Source organism: Meles meles, chromosome 3 (assembly GCF_922984935.1).
Source record: "Meles meles chromosome 3, mMelMel3.1 paternal haplotype, whole genome shotgun sequence".
Lineage (NCBI taxonomy): Eukaryota > Metazoa > Chordata > Mammalia > Carnivora > Mustelidae > Meles > Meles meles.
The window spans coordinates 142063263-142084414 of NC_060068.1; the positions used below are offsets into that span (position 1 = coordinate 142063263).

The 21152-nt window shown below is 44.4% G+C and overlaps 1 protein-coding gene across 4 annotated transcripts in view; it reads left to right on the forward strand.

Annotated features, from left to right (window-relative positions):
- PDE6A (phosphodiesterase 6A) overlaps positions 1-21152 on the forward strand; it is a 51925-nt gene that overhangs the window by 476 nt on the left and 30297 nt on the right. For 2 of the 4 annotated variants that reach the window (XM_046000841.1, XM_046000840.1), the window contains exons 2-6: positions 7379-7531; positions 8261-8350; positions 8937-9077; positions 14212-14286; positions 20487-20551. In XM_046000841.1, coding sequence (XP_045856797.1) covers positions 7379-7531; positions 8261-8350; positions 8937-9077; positions 14212-14286; positions 20487-20551 — 524 coding nt within the window. Of the gene's footprint in view, positions 1-7378; positions 7532-8260; positions 8351-8936; positions 9078-14211; positions 14287-17398; positions 17475-20486; positions 20552-21152 lie in introns of those variants that run through there. The other 2 variants (XM_046000842.1, XM_046000843.1) reach the window with 2 other exon arrangements.

Genomic DNA, 21152 nt, shown 5'->3' on the forward strand with positions numbered 1-21152 from the left:
ACCCTCTTCCCCATAAGAAGGGGGGCAGGGAGGCATTATTCCTTGGAGTCTTGGTGGGGGGGGGGTGCGAGTGGGGTGGGGAGCTGTGGCCATCAATCCTGGGCTGGTGACAATTTGGCACTTCTCTTAACTTACTTATAACATTTTATTTGGGAAAAAAAACAAACCCACACCTAACAGAAGAGTTTAAGAATAGTACAAACAACTGTATATCTTTCATCCAAATTCACCAGTTGTTTGTTCCTTGCCCCGTTTGCTTTATCTCTCCATTTTTTTCTGACCAATTTGGGAGTCAAAAGCAGACAATGTGCTATCTATTTCCAGAACAAGGATATCTCCTACGTATCCACTGTACAGTGATCAAATTCAGGAATTGGAGCATTGATGCAGGACTGTTATCTCATGAACAGTCCAGACTCAGTTCTTGCCAGTCGCTTCAATTATACCCAGATAACTCTATCTCTTTAGTCCCTCAAATTTGAAACAGTTCCTCAGTCTGTCTTGTTTTCCCCAACACTCATGTTTTTGAAGGGGGCAGGCCAAATACTTTGCAGAAATATCCCTCCATTTGGGCTTTGTCTGTGTTTTCCTGATGAGATTCGACGTCATGCGTTTCTAACAAGAATATCCTAGAAGGGAGGTTGTGGTTATCTTTGTGCATTACACCAGAAGAGGTATGATGGCAGTCTGTCTCATTCCTGGAAATGTTAATAGCACCACTTGGTTAAGCACCTGGCTCTTGTCTCTGAGTCCAGCATATGGGATTCTATGGGCAGTTCTGATAAAGACCTCTTTGATCACCGGGACAAAACCCTTCATACAGTTCTCTTGATGGTTCTCTGCCCATGGGGCCAACTCCTACTTATCCTTTGGATCTCAATTTACAGGTCACTTCTTCCGGGAGGCCTTGCCAGATCCCCCTGCTGCAATTTCCTTCCTTAAACCATTTATCATAATAAGCCTGGGGGGCCAGGGACCATTTATCTATGCCTGCTTTATTCTCCACTTTCTCCCAGCAAATGTCTGACACAAAGCAGGAGCTCAGTAAACACTTGGCATAAAAGACTCACCATCAGGTAATTATGCTCAATTCCTTGAACACCTGTCTTGCCCCAGAGAATGTTTGCCCCATGATAGCAGGGCCCAAGCCTGGTCAGCAGCACTGACCAAACCAGGAGCCTGTGTTCAGGCATTTCCAAGATGCAGCCTGGACATTTTGTTACTGTGCTCACCTTACCTGTGGCCTTATTTCAGATTAAGGGTCATAAGGTTAAGAGGGGAGAGAGGAGGCTCCTGAATTATCTCATCCATCTGCCTTATTTAATGGCTGAGGAGCCTAGAGTCAGGAGAGCTTGAGAAGGGGCTTGTCCAAAGTGACCAGGGAATTAGGGCAGAGCCAGGATTCATATCCACAAATGCAGGAATTCGAACAGGTTGTCTTTTGGACTTGGATTCCTCGGCAAGAGAAGCACAGACTTTGGCCTCTGTGAGAGATGGTTTTCTTTGGAATCCACTGGGCTGGATCTCCCATGGGGGCTCATCTTTCCCCTGTTTCCCCTTGGACATCCGAGGGTGGGGGGAATGATTCTACATCCAGAGGGCTTTTAACCAGACTGGAGCCTATTCTCCCTTCAACTCTCTCTAGACTTTAATGGTAGCTCACATGGACCACTGCAGTCCTATAACATAATAATTATCCCTGTTTCACAAATGGTGAAGCTAAAACCCAGAAAGGTTAATAACTTGCTCAGAGCCACTCTGACAGAAAGTGACAGAGCAGATATTTGAACCCCGGGCACTCTGGCCTTGTGCCCACATTTTTCGCTAATCTGCTAATTCCGTACCTCCTCCTTATCTATGAAATGAGGGCATTGAACTAGGTGCTGTTTCCCAGTGATCATTTCAAATCATACAGTAGAGAATGAAGATGTTAAGCTTTGAGGTCACATCCGGGTGTGAATCATGGACTCTGTGACTTTCCAAGAATAGTGGCCTCAGCGTATTGTTGAGTCTGCCTGGGCTCACTTCCTAATTTATAAAATGGGACGAGAATTCCTCCTGCGTACTGTTGTTGTACGATCAAAGGAGAGAATTATTTCCTGTCTAGCAAGGCTCTTGGCACATTGTAGCGGCTGCTATTAACCTCTCCTGCTCCTTGCTGTTATTATTACTATTCTGTTGCTGTTAAGGATCTATTCTAAGGGTTGGATGCTGTGTATCAGGTCTGTGTAGGATTTGGAGAAGAATCCAGTCCTGCCCTCCTGGAGATTGCAGTTTAGAGGCTGTTGGTGGGAAAAACAGAAGAGAGGTGCTAAGAGTTTCTGTCGATCCTGGTATTAAGGGACTGAGAATGTAGACAGGTGCTCTGATGCTGACGTTCCCTGGTCTAAGAGTTTGCTGAGCCCCCATGCTAAGGGAACGCCCACTATTTCCTGCTCAAACCCAAAGTTCATCTGGAAGGAATGCCTGCGCTTCTCTAGAAGCTTTCAAGGCTGGCTCAGTCTCCCTGGCAGGTGACTCTGGCCTTGGGGTGAAGTTCATCCAGACCAGCAAGCCTTGATACTCAGCACTTGCCTGTGTTTGCTCCCTCCTTGAGGAATCTTGCTCTGTTCAGGACTCTGGATAGTGACTGGAGGCTGAGTGGGGGAGGAGGAAGATGGTATAGACTTTGGTCTGGGTTGACCCTGCACCATCAACAACTGATAGCCTTCAGCACCCTCAAAACACTTGGGCCAAGGTCACAATCACTTTTTTTTGAAATGTGAAACCGTGAATGAGAAAGTTTCCCAGGGTGGTAATGTAACTCCCCATGTCCTAGCAAATTCTTGCTCAACTTTGGGATCGCCTCAGGAAGACTTGCCATTAGAATTGCCAGATAAAATGTAGGATTCCCAGTAGAATTTGAGTTTTAGGTAAACAAAGAACTATATATTTTTAAAAGATTTTATTTATTTATTTGACAGATAGAGATCACAAGTAGGCAGAGAGGCAGGCAGAGAGAGAGGAGGAAGCAGGCTCCCCGCTGAGCAGAGAGCCTGATGCGGGGCTCGATCCCAGGACCCTGACATCATGACCTGAGCTGAAGGCAGAGGCTTTAACCCACTGAGCCACCCAGGCACCCCAACAAAGAACTATATTTTAGTATAAGTATGTCCCATGTAATATTTAGGATATACTTGTACTTTAAAAAGTGTTTATTTACTTGGAATTCAAGTTTAACTAGGCATCTTGTGTTTGTTTGCTAAATCTGGCAACCCTACTAGCCCTTCAATATTTGTGTGTGTTTTATTATTTATCCTTTCTCCTTAGGAAAGCCCACAATCCCTTCCTGTTCCTGTCTGGTTTATGTGCCACTGGTCCCCAGCACCTAGTTCAGTACCTGGGCCAGATTGGGGACTCATTACAGATCATTGCATGAATTAATAAATGAGGACCCTTGCCCAGTTGGCTGTGATATTGTGATTTATAAAAAGAAATATTTATTTGGTCTTTGTCCTGACTCTTGACCCAGAACTCCTAAGACTCTTATAATTTCTTAAGTGATAGGAGCTTCTGAACTAGAATTTCTAAATTCCTTGGAATTTCCTGTCTGGTAGATGGTTTTTTGTTCTTATGAGATGACTTTTGGTAGACTCCTGGTTGGAGCCAGTCACCAGAAAGATCAAGCCATGATTAGAAACTTGGAACTTCCAGCCCACCTCCCCATTCTCTGACAAAAGGAGATGGGCTAGAAATGAGCTAATAATCATGCAGATGTGAGGAAGCTTCTGTGAAAATCCCCAAAAGGACAGGGCTCAGAGAGTTCCCGGTGGTGAGCTCGGGCTCATGCCAGGAGGGTGGCACATTTCAATTCCAGGGGCCAGAAGTGCCTGATCTCAAGACCCTTTAGGATCTCACCCTCTGTATCTCTTCACATGACAGTTTATCCTTATCTTTTAATTGTGTCCTTTATCAGACAATAAACCTGTAAATGTCAGTATTTCTCTGAGCTCTGTGAGCTGTTCTGGCCAATTATCAAACCCAAGGAGGGGGTCTGGGGACCCTGCTCTAGCCAGCCCGACAGAAGTATAGGTGACAAAGTGGGACTTGGGATTGGTATCTGAAGTGGGGATAGTCCTGTGGGACTGAACTCTTAGCCTAGGGGTCTGACTCTGACTCCGGACAGATGGTGTCAGAACTCAACCGAACCGTTGGGCAGTCAGCTGGTGTCAGAGAGCTGGTCAGTGGGGGAGAAACACCTACGTATCTTGTGTCAGAGTGGCGTGGGTGTGTTACTAGAGTGAGAGGAAAGGAGAACAGGGAGTTTTTCCAACATTCGACAATTCCCGTTTCTAAAGACTGAATGTGAGGGGTGCCTGGGTGGCTCAGTGGGTTAAAGCCTCTGCCTTCAGCTCAGGTCATGATCTCAGGGTCCTGGGATTGAGCCCCGCATGGGGCTCTCTGCTCCGCAGGGAGCCTGCTTCCTCCTCTCTCTCTCTGCCTGCCTCTCTGCCTAGTTGTGATTTCTCTCTGTCAAATAAATAAAATATTAAAAAAAAAAAAAGACTGAATGTGAAAGCACATTCCAGAGAATCCCACAGCTGTTGTCCTTCCCTGCGTGTGAGACCTGGAGCCCAGCATGCTAGACTGGAAGGAAGCCTCAAGGAGGACCCGGTCCAACACTCTAATTTTACCAAAGGGTGAACGGAGGCTCAGAGAATCTTCAACTACTGATAATGCACTGATTGACCCCCTGAAGCCTCAGAGAACAAGTCCCTCCCTCCTATTCACCCATCCTGTGGGGACATCCTTCGTGTTACGGTTTGAATTGTGGGTTCATGTTTTACGTGATGCTCCCACTATCCTGTGAGGACCCAGTGAGGACAACCTCCTCTTTCTTAATGGTCTTGGCATATCCAATGCTTCTCACAGAGCCTGTGTTCAGTAAATATGAATGAATGAATGAATGAATGAATGAATGAATGAATGAATCAGTGTATCATTATAGAAACCAGTACATGATACCAGTGTATCTGTTTATAAACTAGTACTGGCTGTCCCACTTGCCAGTGAGGGAGTTGTCTATAGAACAAGGAAGGTGACAGTTTTATGGGACCAGGCTGCTGTGAGAGTTAATGAGATAACAGATTAAGTCATCAGGTTCAGGGCTGTGTATATCCTTACTGCCCCATAAACAGGAGATCTCACCCTGGGACACAGCAGAGCTTGGCCCCATAAAGGTTTGAAAAGAGGAATTGGGATTTCTGAGAATGAGAAGCTGTCTTGTATTGCACTGGAATAGAATCTAACCTGTTCACAGTGGCCTGCAAGGCTCAGCCAGGTGGGGCTTCTGCCCACCTGTAGGGCTTCCTTGCCCTCCACTCTCCCTCACTGTGCTTCAGCTACCCTTGTCTTCTTTCTGTTTCTCAGATGGGCCAACTCATGGCCTCCTCCTGGCCTTTGCACTCTCTGCTTAGAATGTGTTTCACCCACCTGGCTTCCCTAGAACCTCAGCTCTCAGCATCACCTCTGCAGAGACGCCCCCCTTTTTCACGGCTGCAGCTTCAGGGTCTGGAACAGTGCCTGACATAAAGGCACTGCGTGAGTGCTCACTGGATGAATGGATGACTCTGGGCTTTCCCTAAGCGAGACATCTGATTCCCAGCACTTAAAAATAAGCAGTTTGAGCTAAATGGCATCTAAGGCCCCCTCTGCTTCTGATGACCTGAGGTTCCGTGACACGGGTATAGGGAACGCTTTCTATGCTGAAAATATAAGGATGGCAATGACTGTGTGAACGCCAGTCGGTTGACAGCTGTATTATTTGTGAGAGAGTTCTGGGGCTCTCAGAACCCTGAAAGAGGGTTCTGGTGGATTTAGTAACATCTGCTTCAGAGGCAGGTAAGGGCCAAGCATTGTTTTCCCTGATAGAAGTGAGTATTGCAAGACAGAATGGCTTCTTCGTGAAATGAATCCAAGCATGGCCCTCCCCCCTCCCCCGGCCTGTGTTTAGGGATTTATCGGTGCCCTTAGAGAATGCCATGGAAAACCCTTCATGACTAATGCCTCTTTAGAGATTTTGCTTAATCCTCTGATGCTAACTCAAGTAGAGCCCTACAGGCTTCTCTTAATTCCTGTACCCTTCACCTGGTTTGAGACCCCTTCACCGACAACAGTGCCGTCACCTGTCTAATCCCACTCCAACGGGAAGAAATCCATAGATGCAGAACATCACGCTCTGAATTTCTCTGTCGTGGGAAAGGTTCTGCACACTCAACTCTAGAAAAGCCTTGGGAATCAGCTCGATGAAATTCACTTCCTTTCTCAGAACAGCACGAACTGTGCATATCTGGGCTGGCTTGTATGCCAAGCAATGCTGTTGGTTGGGAAAACTCATAGTGCTACCAAGAAACAGAAAGGTGGATTATTTTGGATTTAAGACCACAATTCGGGCTCTGTCTCATCTTTCTACCCTGTTCTGGTCTCCCAGGCTGCTTTAGGGGCGGAGGGTTGGGATGTATACTCCTCTGTACTCCCACAGCTTTGAGCCAAGCCCTAGGACCTGTATTACCATTACTGATTTGTCTGTGAGCTGGCATGAACCTTAGTCTCCCTTGGATCCCTAGCTCTCAGCGTAAAGCCTGACACACAACGCGGTTTCCAGTAAGACCTGTGGGAGAGGGATATCCATTGGACTGGCTGTGTGGTGTTAGAACTGAATTGCTCAAAAAGCTGGAATTCTTTTGTTCAATGACCAGAACCCAGGTCTACCTGTAACCGAGGCTTCCCTTAAAGGCGGCAAAGGGTACAGGCAGCACACACCCACGTGTGTGTGCGCGCATGTGCCCACACACACACATACGTAGCAAGTCACATTCACCTCTGGAGTCTCAGTTTCCCTTTAAAGAGAATGGGCTACTAGCGGTCCCCTTCTCATAGGATGAAAGTGAGTTGATGTAAGCAAAGCACCACCCGTGATGCCTGCTAGCAGGTGTGATCATTATACTCATTAAATCTCTTCCTCGCTCAAGTTTCTATCTGGGGCTTAACTGCCATCACCTAGAGGGAGCCTTCCCCAAAGCCCTGTCCCCAGGCAAAGGCCGTCCTCCCATCCTTAGGCCCCCTCAGAGCTTTGCTCGCATCTCCCTCCACAGACCCTGACTAAGTTGTATCTCAGACTTTCTCCTACAGGTGTTCGGAGGCTTCCAGGGCAGAAATCATCCCTGATTGCCTTGCCCTGGCTGAATGGAAGTGGATGGAAATGTCTCGTTCTCTTGTCAACAAAATAATAGCAAGTCCCCTCCTCCCACCTTCTACCATGGGCACATGGGGCTCTGGGCTGTTTTACTGTCTTTGCTCTTCCTCTGCCCTACCCATGCATGTCTCTGTCTCCCTTCAGGATGAGCATTTCTGTGACTTCGTGGACACGCTCACAGAGTACAAGACCAAGAACATCTTGGCTTCCCCCATAATGAATGGGAAGGACATGGTGGCCGTAATCATGGCTGTGAATAAAGTAGACGGGCCCCACTTCACCAAGACAGATGAGGAGGTAAGAATGCTCTAGAAACTGCCAGGGTGGTCATGCTAGCAGGTGACCCAGCTCGAGAATTTCCCTGAAACTTGTTACTTGGCCTGGCCTTGGTCTCCCCATCTGTAAGACAGGATTAATGTGATGCTCTCCGAGGCAGACAGGACAGGGTAATGGTTAGGGTGTTGGGCTCTGGAGCCAGGAGTACAAGGATAATTGTCCTGACTCTGCTAATACCTACCTGTTTGACTTGGGCAAGTTACTTAATTTCTTTAAACCTCAGGGGGGTTTTTGTTTGTTTTTGTTTTTAAGCAGGCTCCATATCCAACATGGGGCTTGAACTCAGGACTCAGGGATCAAGAGTCAGATGCTCTGTCAACTAAGCCATCCAGGCACCTCTAAGCCTCAGTTTTCTTATCCATTAAACTGGCCTAATTTTACAGTATCCACCTCTCGGGGTACCTGCAATGATCCGATGAGATAACATACCTAATTGACTTATCACGGGGACTGCAAACTCAATCAATAGTAACAGTTTTTCATTAACATAGCCCATGAACATTGACATTCTGCGTTCTATGAGTTTTACTCTCTTACGGTGCAACGTTCTATGAGTCAACATTGCATGATCCATCTGCTCAAATCACCTCTGATGCTTTTAGAATATTCAAATATTTGCTGATGGTAGAAGTGGCCAGAGGAGGTATTTCCCCTTCTCATCAATTTCCCCTCATGTTATTTGATTTCCAGATTCTTCTCAAGTACCTCAATTTTGCAAATCTAATCATGAAGGTGTACCACCTGAGCTACCTGCACAACTGTGAGACTCGGCGTGGCCAGGTAAGGGGCTTGACTCAGGAGAATGGGCTGGACAAGTCTTTTTGCTGATGCATCACTGTGGTCAGGCTGGAAAGGCAGGGCTGATGAAAGTGCCCGAACCATCACAGAGTCTCTGTCCAGCATCTGAAGTGTTTATGAGGTAGCCAATGTTTGTAGAGCTGTATCCCAGAGTGATTATATGCACAGTTTTCAAGTCAAGAAACCTAAATGAAGTTGTTAAGTCACTTACCAACTCGAAGACCTGGGCAAAACACTTCCCCTGTCTGAGCTTCAGTCTCCCCCATTTGAAAAGTGGGGCTAATATTGATGCATTCCACCCTCAAAAGATTATTGTTAGTAGTAAATGAGATAATGCACTTGTGTTCAATCCGTGTTTGTTTTTACTATTCTTATTAACAATCTATGGAATGAAAAAAAAAACAGAAAGAATAGGACCCAGTATAAGCTGGTCAGTTACTTCAGCTCTCTGGGCCTCAGTTTCTCCGTCTATAAAATGGGGATAATTATCCTGTCTCTGTTCCTGGGTTATTGCGAGCCGCTGCTTTGTGCCTCATGAACTCTGACTCTGTTTTTGTGTTTTGTTAAGATACTGCTGTGGTCTGGGAGCAAAGTCTTCGAAGAGCTCACGGACATCGAGAGGCAGTTCCACAAAGCCCTGTACACGGTCCGAGCCTTCCTCAATTGCGACAGATATTCCGTGGGGCTCTTAGACATGACCAAGCAGAAGGTGAGAAGGCTTCAGAAGCAGACATCTCCAAGAACAGGTTAAATATACAGCAGAACCCAAACTTAGGTCACACATTGAGTTCACAGGGAAGAGGCCGGGAGGATGTGGCTGGTTGCGAGAAGGTCTTTACAGGTCTTTCACCCTGGAGAATGGAGTACCAACTTTTAAAGTGGAAAAGTCAATCTAGGGCACCAGTGAGTGAAAACAACCTGGTCTTCCCTGATCCGTGGGAAAAGAAAGCATATGTAGAAGGCTTGATGAGGTGGTGAAGGAAAACGATAAAAGAGTTTCTATGTAGGGTGCAAGCCAGAAAGAACAAAGTTGCCAACTTCAGGAATTTTCAGAAAATGCACTCAGAGTTGGGCATAAAACTTCACCATGGTCTGTCAAGCCCATGGCCCATCTGGGCAATTAAAGTGGAGGCAGGTGTTTGCATCTGGAGCAGAGCTGCAGAGGCCAAAGATGCAGAGACCAATAGGGCCCCCTGCAATATTTTTCAGCCAGGTTTTCCCCAACCAATTCCCCATTTTTCTTTCTCTACCTGTCTCTGCTTCTCGCAACTCATCATTCTCAGCCTTGGACTAGAGTTCCAGAGTTACCTAGGTTTGTGATTTCTTATCCCAAAGAGCCAAGATCCAGGATTCCTGTCATTTTGCAGGGCCTGGTGCTGAGTGTGGTGCACTGACCAAAGCAGACCCTTCAAATATTTGGTTTAGTGATTAAAGAATTGCAGAATCTGGAGTTGGAAGAGACTTTGGGTCTAGTCCAGGGGCTCCCAGACTTGAGTCAGAATCTTTTAAGGCACTGTTTAATAAATGCAAGGCCACATTTCCTAATAGTATCCTTTTTTTTTTTTTTACTTAATATTTTGTGAACATCTCTCCATCAGTACATGTGGACATGTGGATTCTTTTTAATAAGCCTTTATGTTGAAATAGAACATACACACAGAGGTGAGTGCTAATTGCAGATGAATAGGTCAATCAGTTATACAGAGTGAACGTCTCCATGTTACCACCACCAAGATTAAGAGATAGAACCTAACTAACACCTCAGAAGCCCCTTGCTTACCCCGTCCCATTCACTTCCATTCCCTCCTCCCTGAAGGTGACCACTATAACCCTAATGACTTCGTTAGAGAAGTCCCAGGTGGGCTGTAGTCTTGACAAACCGTGGAGAGGGTTTATGGCTGCTTTAGAGGGCATTTTCTGAGAATTCCTGAAGTTGGCAACTTTCTTTTTTCTGGTTTGCACCCTACATATAACTTCCTTATCACTCACCTTTAATGTCATGTTAATTTTGCCTTTTTTGAAGTTCCTATAAACAGAATCATACAAATATATACTCTTTTGTATCTAGTTCCCTTTGTTCAACATTTTGGTTGTAAGATCGATCTTTATTGCTCCACATAGCATTAGTTCACTCATCTTCATTCTTATGGAATGTTCCATTATATGAATAATCTTCAAGGTATTTATTCATTCTACTGTTGATGGGCGTTTGGGCTATTATGAATATTGCTATTATGAACACTATAGTACATATCTGTTGGTACACAATTGTACCCATTTCTGTTAGATGTTGACCTAGGAGTAGAATTTCTGGATATTGGTTTTAATAGATACTGCCCATCTGATTTTCAAAATGATTTTATACTCTCACTAGCAATGTATGAGGGTTTCCTTAAAATATTTGGTATTGCCAGTCTTATTAATCTTAGCCATACTCGTGGGCATGTTGTGTTATCTCATTGGGTATTAATGTGAATTCCCCTAATGACTGATGAGGTTGAACATTTTTTCTCATTTATTGACCAGGTGGATATCTTCAGAAGAAGTACCTATTCAAGACTCTTCTCCATTTTCAAAAATTATTTTGTCTTTTTAAATTTTAGGATTTATAGGCATTGTTTATACATTCTAGATAGGGGTTCCCTGTGAATAACACACATTACAAATACCTTCTCCCACCCTGTACTTTCATTCTTTTAATAGTATGTTTCAGTGAATGTAAATTCTAAATTATAATGTAGTTCAATTTATCAATTTTTTAATGGTTATTGATTTTTTTTGTCCTATTTTTTTTGTCCTATTTATTTTGTCCCCTTTATTACCTTTCCTGGCTCCAAGGTAATAAAGATATTCATCTATGTTAACTCTAAAATTTCATTGTTTTAACTTTCATGTGTAACTCTATAATCCACTGGGAAATTTTTAAATGTACAGTGTGAGGTAAGGTCAATATTAACTTTTTTCCATATAGATATCCAATTGACCCAACACCATTTGCTGAAAAGATCATTCTTTCTCCTCTGTCCTATTGAAAATATCATCTTTCCCTAACATACCTCTATCATCAATCAAGTGTCTATATATATTGGACACTCAAGTTTTGGATTTTGTTTAATATTAAACCCCAACCTTAATATTATAAAGACAATTTGAAATAATCTGATGTGCTATAATTTTAATCTTTTACTCATCTTGAAATTATGAATGTGTGTGGTTTGAGGTAGGGATAAATTTTGTCCCTCACTCATTTTTCTCCGGTTAGAGAATAGTCTACCTTTTCTGTTTCTGTTCTCCAGTTAAAGAATAGTCTACCTTTTGACTGTTTTAAAATGACATTATTTTGATATGCTATTTTATTATATATCATGTCTCCATATACTCATAGTTCTATTATTCTGATTTTTGCTTTTAAAATAGTTTCGTATGTGATTTTGGTGCAAGTGGGGTATCAAGTGATTTTAGAGAACCTCTGATTTTAGTACAGATATCCATATGAATTTTCATACTTCTGAACCAAATATTTGCCAAATATCACGGGGTCCAGCAATAAGTCCTTTGACACACCTTTAGGAAGTAGCAAATGAATAGAACATATATACAGGTGTATATCATACAAATCATATCAAATGAATGGTTATTTCTTAATCGAAAGAATTTCTGAGTAGCTGAATTCAAAAAGTGCCCAGTTCACACCTGAAAGGATCTGACCCCAGGTGCAGGCTGCCGTGTGTGGTTGTGTTTCTTCTGAACTCCCTCTAAAAAGGATAGTCACGTTTAAAAAAGAATATTCTGCCTTAGTCACCCCCAAGAGATGGAAAAATCTAGCAATTAGAAATGGGCTGGTCTGCACACAATCATTCTAATGACCTGCCCCCCCAACCCCCACAGATAGCTAAGCTCTTATCTGAGCTATTAACATGATGAAAGAATCAATAAAACCACAGAATCGTACATTTTAACTGGGTGAATTATATGGCATGTGAATTACCTGTCAATAAAGCTGTTTAAAAAATAGAAGAAAGAAGAAAGAGAGAGAGAGAGATTGAGAGCGAGGAAAGCAAGTGTAAATGTGCCCTGCTTCCACCCAGCCCACTGCTTCTCTCTGGGACACTCTTTCAAAGCCACTCAGTGTTCGACACAGAGGGCATCAGCCTGATTTATCTGTCTTTCTTCTGGGCTCCTCTAAAATTTGTGTTCTTTTTCCATTACTGTTTGGTTCACACCCTGTCTGCCTATTGTTACTTGAGTACTTGATTATCTCCTACAAGGGACAGCAAGATCCCCTTATTGCTGTGTGAACTCTGCCTTATTCATCTCTGTGTGTCTAGTAGCAAACATGCTGCCGGGCTCGGGTAGGCTCCCTATGCGCATTTCCCCATAACTGAATTGCTTCCTGTTGTGTAGTCAAGATAAAGAGTACAACTGGGCAGAAGCTTAAGGACATGGAGTTTGAGTTTCATGTGGACTTTCTTCCGCTTGTGCTCTGCATGACGGAATAGGTAACCCATCCTGTTCAAAGGAGAACGAGGCCAAAGGCGGAAGGGCTTAGCATCCTACCCACAATGACCCCGCACGTGTGGATCACTGTCCCTAAGTAGCAACAGAGGCATGAACAGAGAGGGCAGTGAAGGATGGAGGCCTCCTCTGCCAGGCCCCAGGAAACCAGTAGACAAATGGCAGGGAAGAGCTCGTGCGGTGTCCCAGCGAGTTTCCTCTTCTGAGGCTGGCTTTTTCTCTCTTCCCTGCCTGTATCTTTAAAAGTTGTCTCATGGGTGTCATCCTTTCTTGTTGGAGCTCAGGTCCATATTTGGCATCGTTTTTTGGTTTTTTTTTTTTTTCTTATTTAAGCAAGATATTTTCCCCCTGATTCCAAAAGCAGTTAATTTGATTATAGGAAAATTGCTAAATAGAGTCTCACTGCAATTACCCAGAGAAAACCAGTTGTTGATGCTTTGTTGTGAATTCTTTGAGAGCATTTTCTTTTTTTTTTTAATGATTATAAATTCATTTCTTTCTTCTTTTTTTTTTTTTAACATATAATGTATTATTAGCCCCAGGGGTACAGGTCTGTGAATCGCCAGGTTTACACACTTCACAGCGCTCACCATAGCACATACCCTCCCCAGTGTCCATAACCTCACCAACCTCTCCCTCCCCCCGCCCCGCCCCCCGCCGCCCCCCCCCCCCCCCCCCCCCCGCAAGCCTCAGTTTGTTTTGTGAGATTAAGAGTGAGAGCATTTTCTATGTACATAGTTAAGCATTGTGGTTACAATGATCTATATTTTTTGTCACCTCACATTTTTCACTCATCAGTGAGGCAAGGACATCTTTTTAATCTGCATATAGAGGTCTGTAGCATTATCGTTAATAGATGTACCATAATTGTCTAGTAAGTCCCTCTTAACTGGACACTTATGCTGTCCTAACATTTCACTACTGTAAATGATGCTGCAGAGGACATCGTTTTAGCTAAACCTTCGGTCACATGCTTAGCATGTCCTTAAGGTCAATTTTTTAGACATAGAGAGCCCGGTTTCCTTCTCATATCCACTCCTACAGCCTGGGGAGTGTGAGGGGACTCCAACTCAGCTCCTGTTTATTGCTGAATGATTAGACAGGCTTAGTTCATCAATGTTTTGAAGCACAGACATGGCCAACATCCTCTAACAACATCCTCTAAGGCTAATAAATTTTTGCCTCCCTTCTAAGCTTAGTTTTCAGTGAGCTCTTACCACCTTCCAAATTTCAGTGATAGATGACTTATATGGGTGGGTCTTCTTTTCTTAATCTCCTTTCTTTGACCTGTTTTCAAGACATGTAATTATTGTCTTTCTCATTCCTAGGAATTTTTTGATGTCTGGCCTGTGCTGATGGGGGAGGCTCCACCATATTCTGGTCCCAGGACTCCAGATGGAAGGGTAAGTCTCTGTCTGGCCTGTATGATCTAATGTTTATTGAAATGCAAATGTAAGTCACTGTAGACCTTGGTGACATTTCTTTTTCACTTAGTTACTTATCTTCTCTGGGTTGGGTCATTTCCGTTGAAGGTCTGATAATTGTTCCTAATTGCCACGCCTTGTAATTATAAGGAATTTTTAATATCTTGCTAGAGTTTCATAATAACCTGGTGGGATTGACTAAGGAATAATTAATATCCTTATCCCACAGATAAGGAAAGAGTCCCAAAAAGGTCAAAGCTATCTGCTCAAAGATTCATCCACCAAATGTTTAGAATTGCAGACAATTAGAGCTGGAAATAATATATCTAATTGAGATTGTATAAATTGATGGCTAGAAGGTCAGTTCCAGCCAATAGACAAACCAATTTGGCTGCATACATTTAAAATTATTTCTTTTTACTTAAATTTTTAAAAATTTGTAGCTTAATATTAAAAAATCAAGATATTTCCTATAAATATCTAGATTCTCAGTTTCTTTTTAAAAAGTGGAAAGTCAATCCCACAGGGTAAATTTTTTTTTTTTTAAGATTTTATTTTTAAGGGGGCGCCTGGGTGACTCAGTGGGTTAAAGCCTCTGCCTTCGGCTCAGGTCATGATCCCAGAGTCCTGGGATCGACCCGCATGGGGCTCTCTGCTCATCAGGGAGCCTGATTCCTCCTCTCTCTCTGCCTGCCTCTCTGCCTACTTGTAATCTCTGTCTGTCAAAAAAAAAAAAAAAAAAAAAAAACAACCTTAAAAAAAAAAAAAAGATTTTATTTTTGAGTAATCTGTACACCCAACACGAGGCTTAAACTTACAACTCCAAGATCAAGAGTCACATGGTCTGCGGACTGAGCCAGCCAGGCACTCCCACAGGATAAATTTGATGGGAGCAGAATGGCATCTACCTCCTTAGAACCTGGTCTGAGCTCGCTAGTTTGCCAAAGTCCCCGCCATTCCCCTTGTGTTCCCCTGCCCCCGAGCCCCTGCTCTAATTTATGGTTCTATCAGATCTCTCCAGGCACTAGAATTTGTGAACTCTGCTTTCATAACATTGATTTACTTTAATTAATTAATTTTTTATTTATTAAAGATTTTATTCATTTATTTGAGAAAGAGAAAGCAGGGGTGGGGGGAGGCGCAGAGTGAGAAGCAGACTCCTTGCTCACTCAGCTGGCTCCATCCCAGGATCCTGAGATCGTGACCTGAACCCAAGGCAGACACTTAACCGACTGAGCTACCCAGGTGCTCCCCACTGCTTTATTTTAAAAGATGAGGCATCAACACCTTAGAGAAGCTGAAAGGGTATCTGTGGGGAGGAAAAGATGAGGCAGGGTAAACAGATCTGTCACGCAAACAGCCTATGGAACCTGTAGACTGAATGGATGACCTTAGCTGAGGCCACATAGGACAAGTAAGCAGCAGAGTCATGCCCAGAGTCAAGTCCAGCAGCAGAGTCATGTCCCACAAGATCTTTTAGCCTGTCTGAAATTGTGTATCAATTTCTGCCAGGACGCCTCATTCCACCCAGCCAACCCTACCCCTACTCCAAATTAAAATGTGCATGTGTGTGTGTGAGAGTGAGAGCACGCGGGTGAATACGTGCGTATGACGGACTTTAGTTAGTCTTAATTCAAACTCTGAGAATTCAAAATTAATACCCTTGGCTGTGAGCTTCATGAACACACCAGGAAAAGATTTCACTCTGGAAATCTACGTCATCTGCTGGGCTTTCTCCAAAGTAAATTTTTAACCTGCTGTTGTTCCACTTCACACCACTGTCCCAGCCCCACAATTCCATGATTTCATTTGGGAAGACTGAGGCTTCAAGCACTGTGTCACATCGGATTACATTGCTCTTGGAAAGCAACTTGGGGACAACTTTTCTTTTCTTTTTTTTTTTTAATATTTATTTATTTTACAGAGAGAGGGATCACAAGTAGGCAGAAAGGCAGGCAAAGAGGGGGGAAAGCAGGCTCCCCACTGAGCAAGGAGCCAGATGTGGGGCTCAATCCCAGGACGCTAAGATCATGACCCAAGCCGAAGGCAGAGGCTTAACCCACTGAGCCACCCAGGTGCCCTACAACTTTTCTTTTTAAGCACAGCTTTTTGTGCTGGCCCAGTTGCCGTGCTACCGTGGAGCTTTCTCTCCAATTCATGCAAGAGCCGGGTGTGTATCTTCTGGAAAGCAGAAGTGGAGGACACGGAATAGAGGTCACCATGGCTTCCAGACACCACCAGCTTCAGTTAACTTCAACTTCTTAGGCTGCTTTTAAGATTCAGCTCTCTGAGCGGAGCCCTGAGTTCAGAGGTCATCTCCAACTCCAGGATGGCCAGAGAAATGCTGGGCTCTGAATTACCGAGCTCTTCAACCTCGAGCACCCCAATCTTCAAGATGGAGCTGAATGGAACATGTTCTCACTAAGCACCAGTCCAGGAAATGCTGCCCATCACTTGATCGGTTTCCCTGCGATGACTAGGACACTTATGGTGAAGACTGTCCTTCCCAGAAACCTTTCTAACATCTCAGGTAGCAAGGGCTCAGTCCTTACAAGAGTATAAGGCATAGGTTGTGATGGAAAAGGCCAGAGAGCAAAGGACTTTGGCTTGCGTTGGTTGCTAACGCGTTGGGTGAACTCAGTTAAATAATCCCTCGGGTCCTGGATTTTCTCATCTATCTGTCACTGAACTCATCTCCAAGGCCAGTTCTAGGTCTAGGACACAGCTGGGGAGGAGACACACACATAGCTGGGGCCCAGACCCAGCAGGGCAGGATTGGCTGAAAGTGGATCTTTCAGAAAGACTGGGCTTGGAAGGAACAAGCCTCAGTTCAGATCCCGGCTCCATCAGCCAGTTGTGTGGTCTTGGGCAATGTCTCTAAACCTCACCTTCCTCATCTGTAATGCCTGGATAATCAAGATGGCCTGGCTGGGCCATGGTAGCTACCGCCAAGCACAGGCTGACGTGTCACAAGCAAACAGTCATCGTGGCTACCGGGGTTCAATCTCATTATCGGACAGCTCTTTAGCTGGACTGTGTTATTTACTCTTCTCAACGGGTTCATAAAGGAAGTATCCTCATGATTTCCATTTCACGGTTGAGGAGATTGAGGTTATGAGGGGTCAATTCATTTTCGCGGATTGAAATGCAGGATGCTTTTCTTTCTGGTAAGTCATTACAATCCGGCTTTTTAGCATTCCCTCGGGCCTTCTAACAGCCTCACACCTTACCTGCCACATTCATGTGAGAAATAAGCTTTGGTCTGGACTTTGAGCAAATTAACCTCTGCAAATCGTGAGTCTAAAGATTGCCAACAGCAGCTACACCTCCCTTCATCCCCTTATGTAAAGAAAGCGTTGTACATGTGTGTGCTTTCATTATTAAAAACTGATACAGGCTGATTGGGCTTCATGGAAAAAAAACAAAAAACAGCATTCGTTTCAAAACTGGCATATTTCCACGCAGGACCGTGGCTGTATTTTTGGCTCTTTCAAAGCCCCTTGTGTTGTTGCCTTAGCTGCTCAGGTGGAAGGTAACAAAGCTGCTCATTGATGGCTCAGTTTTGACTTTCCAAAGCCTGGTTAATTCTTAACATGAATATGGCCTTGAAGGCAACTGGGTTGAGCTGCCGTGTGTGGAAAAAGCCCTATTTACCCCAAGTACAGTGATCTTTTTGTTGCTTTCTGTGAAAGCAAATTGACTCTCCTGTGGGCTTCAGGAAAAAAAAAAAAATTCCATTTCTAAACTTTCTAAAGGAGCCTCATACACACCCTGGAGACAGAAGCTGGGGGGCCCAGGGAGCCAGCAGCTTGCCTCAGGGAGCAGCCCAGACCCAAGGACAGATGGCCTAAAAGAAAGACCTGAAGAAGGTCGAGAAAGTCATAGAAGTCGGCCTCCTTTCCCCCACAGGAGGACACTTAGCTCTACCCAGGTCTCAGCAGATGACGCCCCCACCTTTGCATTCAGGAACTGCCTGCAGGATATAGCTTCACTTTAAACGATGTCCTTAGCGCAATGTGTTTACATTTATTGAAAAAGTGATACATGTGCACGTGAAAAGCTCACATTGTACAAAAGGATTCACCATAGAAATCAAGCCTCCCCTGCAGCAGCAGGTGCGAGCAGTCTAGATCCTTCCAGAAACATCTACAGATGCCCATATACTCCTAGAATTCTACCACCAGCAACACCCTCAACAAATGGGATGCTTCTGTTTTGTGCCTTACTTTCCCGGCTTGACTCCTCTTTGGCTTCTTCTACTATGCGCACGGATACAGCTACATTGTTCTGGAGACATGTAGAGTATCCCCTGGATGCAGGCACTGGGCAGCCATTCTCCTGATGACAACATTATGCTGTCTTCAGACTTCAGAGACCCCCGGCTGGGGCAAAGGATGCTTTTCCCCACATGTAGAAATGTGTCTCTAGGAGTCATGACCACGCATGGAATTGCTGGGTCAAAGAAGATATGTGTTTTCATCTATGAGGGATATGGCTAACCATCCAATCACAATCTTAGAATCGTAGCTGGGAAGAACTTTGGGGGTTATCTAATTTAGGTTTTAAAATTTTCTGACTGTCTTTAGACCCCTTCATGTCCACTGTGCTTGCCTTGGCCAGGGACTACTGAGGAAGGCAGAAGGACAGGAGAGGCAGTGAGAGAAAACAAAGGGAGACACAGGATCTCCATGTGCCCAGCTCTGCCCCCATTTGGGTATCTCAAACAAACACACACCACTGGTTTTTCCAGCTGGGGAAACTGAGCGTCTACGAGTGCACAAAGTAAAACCAAAACTAGAGCATGAGTCACAGTGGCTGCTAGTGAGAAGGAGCAGAGCCTCTCCTTCGGGAACCTGAAGAAAGTCATGATCACCTGCAACTAAATGGACGTTCAGACACATTTGACTGGATCGGGAGTTTATCTCTGTGGAGGTTGTGAGTCAGGAGTCCAAGATTTATATCTCTAGAGCAGTATTTCCCAAAATACTGCACTCAAGGAACAGTTTTGTTGGTTGGTTTGTTTGAATTTCCAATCCACTTTGGGCCGAGGCTTTTCAAAATGCAGTAACACTATACAACTAGAAAAATTTTAAGTTTCAAAGACATACAAAATGTAAATCCCCTTCCCTTCTTTTGCTAGTCTCAACAGACCTAATGTAGCTCAAATTGCTATATACAAGTTTCTAAACACTCCTGTTTTTATCTCATCATGGAATGGTACCAAATTGTTTGCCGATAGTTCCAGTCCAGGGTCCATGCTTCAGATAGCCCTGTTCTGGGTAAGAGTGATGCAGAGAATAAAATACTGTCTTAGGTTAATATAAGATTAACCTTAAGTGGCATCACAGAAAGATCCCTGAGAGTAGGGGTCAAGGGCTTTGCTTCTGATCCTGACTCACTGTCTACTATAAATGAGTCCCTTCCTTCTTCTTTCTGGGTTTCATTTTTCCCATTTGTAAAATGGTTTCTAACCTGCCCATCACAGCTGGGTGTTCAGAGGATCTAGTAAAGTGATCGAATTTTCCCCTGAAGAGCTGGGGGATATCCAATATCCCACTGCCAATATCCCACTACATGTTAGGAAGTCAGGTAACTGAACAGATCTGCTTTAGAGATGGGACTTTCCATTGTGCAAGGAGGTGGGAAGGATGGAAGAAGTGGAAAGTGAGTTGGAAGAATGAAGTAAGATTCGGAAGACAGGTCTGGAGGGGCTGACACAGCAAAGAGCGCAGCTGAGTGATGGGAATCAAGGAGAAAAGGGGGCTGGGACCATGGAGCTGAGCCCTGCAGGGGTGGCTGAGTTGACTACAGCTCTAAATGGGACAGGAGTCTCCTTTCCACCTCCCTCTCTCCCTGGACTCCTGAAAGCAGTCTTTCTCTCTTTCTCCTTGTACTCAACCCCCAGCTCCCCTTGAAACACTTCCTATCCTTCTTTCCAAGATCCCACCCCCTACCTGGCCACCATCAGCTGGTTTGAAGGTTAAGCATGCTAAATCATGAGTCAGCTGAGGACAATAAGCTCCAGAAGCAGCTGGATTATGTCCTTAGAGGGCCAGACTGGTGTTTCTGGAAAACCACAGGGAACTAAGTAGAGAACAAGCCCTGTGTCGTGGATACCCTCATGCTGAAGTTGTGTCTCTGGCTCTCAAGTTACAAATTTCTTTAACTCTTTTGCCTAGGAAATCAACTTTTACAAGGTCATTGATTACATCCTACATGGCAAAGAAGACATCAAAGTAATCCCGTAAGTTTCTCCTCAAAACATATTGACTGGTAAGCATGTTACCAATGTCCACTGATACTCATTCCAAGATCAACACTAAGCAAACCCAAGAAGGCCACACACTTGGTCAGAGACAGGGGGAGCAGTAAGGAGACAGGGTGGAAGTGTGGAAAGACCACAGGGGCTGGGAAGAGAGGCTAGATGTTGAGTCAGCATCTGGGAGTCCCAGTCCCAGGCCTCAGTTCCCCATCTACAGAAAGAGACCTTGGGTTCTGATCAGGGCTTTCCAGTGGTTTCCTGTGAAGGCACATCTGGGGGTGAGGCAAAGGCAAGAAGCTGGCACAAGGAAAGTGCTTTCTCTTCTTACCGGACCACAGAGGATATTGAAAGAAAAGAACTCCCAGAGTGCGAGGCTTCCGCCTCCCTGTACGTGGTAAGGACTCAAAGGCCATTTTAAGAGTCCAACAGTTAAGAACCTACTTTAGTAGAAGTTTGTACTTTTTTGTACTTTTTGGGGGTCAGTAGATGACTGTCAGAAACCTAGTTGTCCTGTTATCTATTTGAATCCTCTCTGTGCTAAGAGGCACGCTCACAGTTTCATCCAGAAACTGGGTTTCTAAAC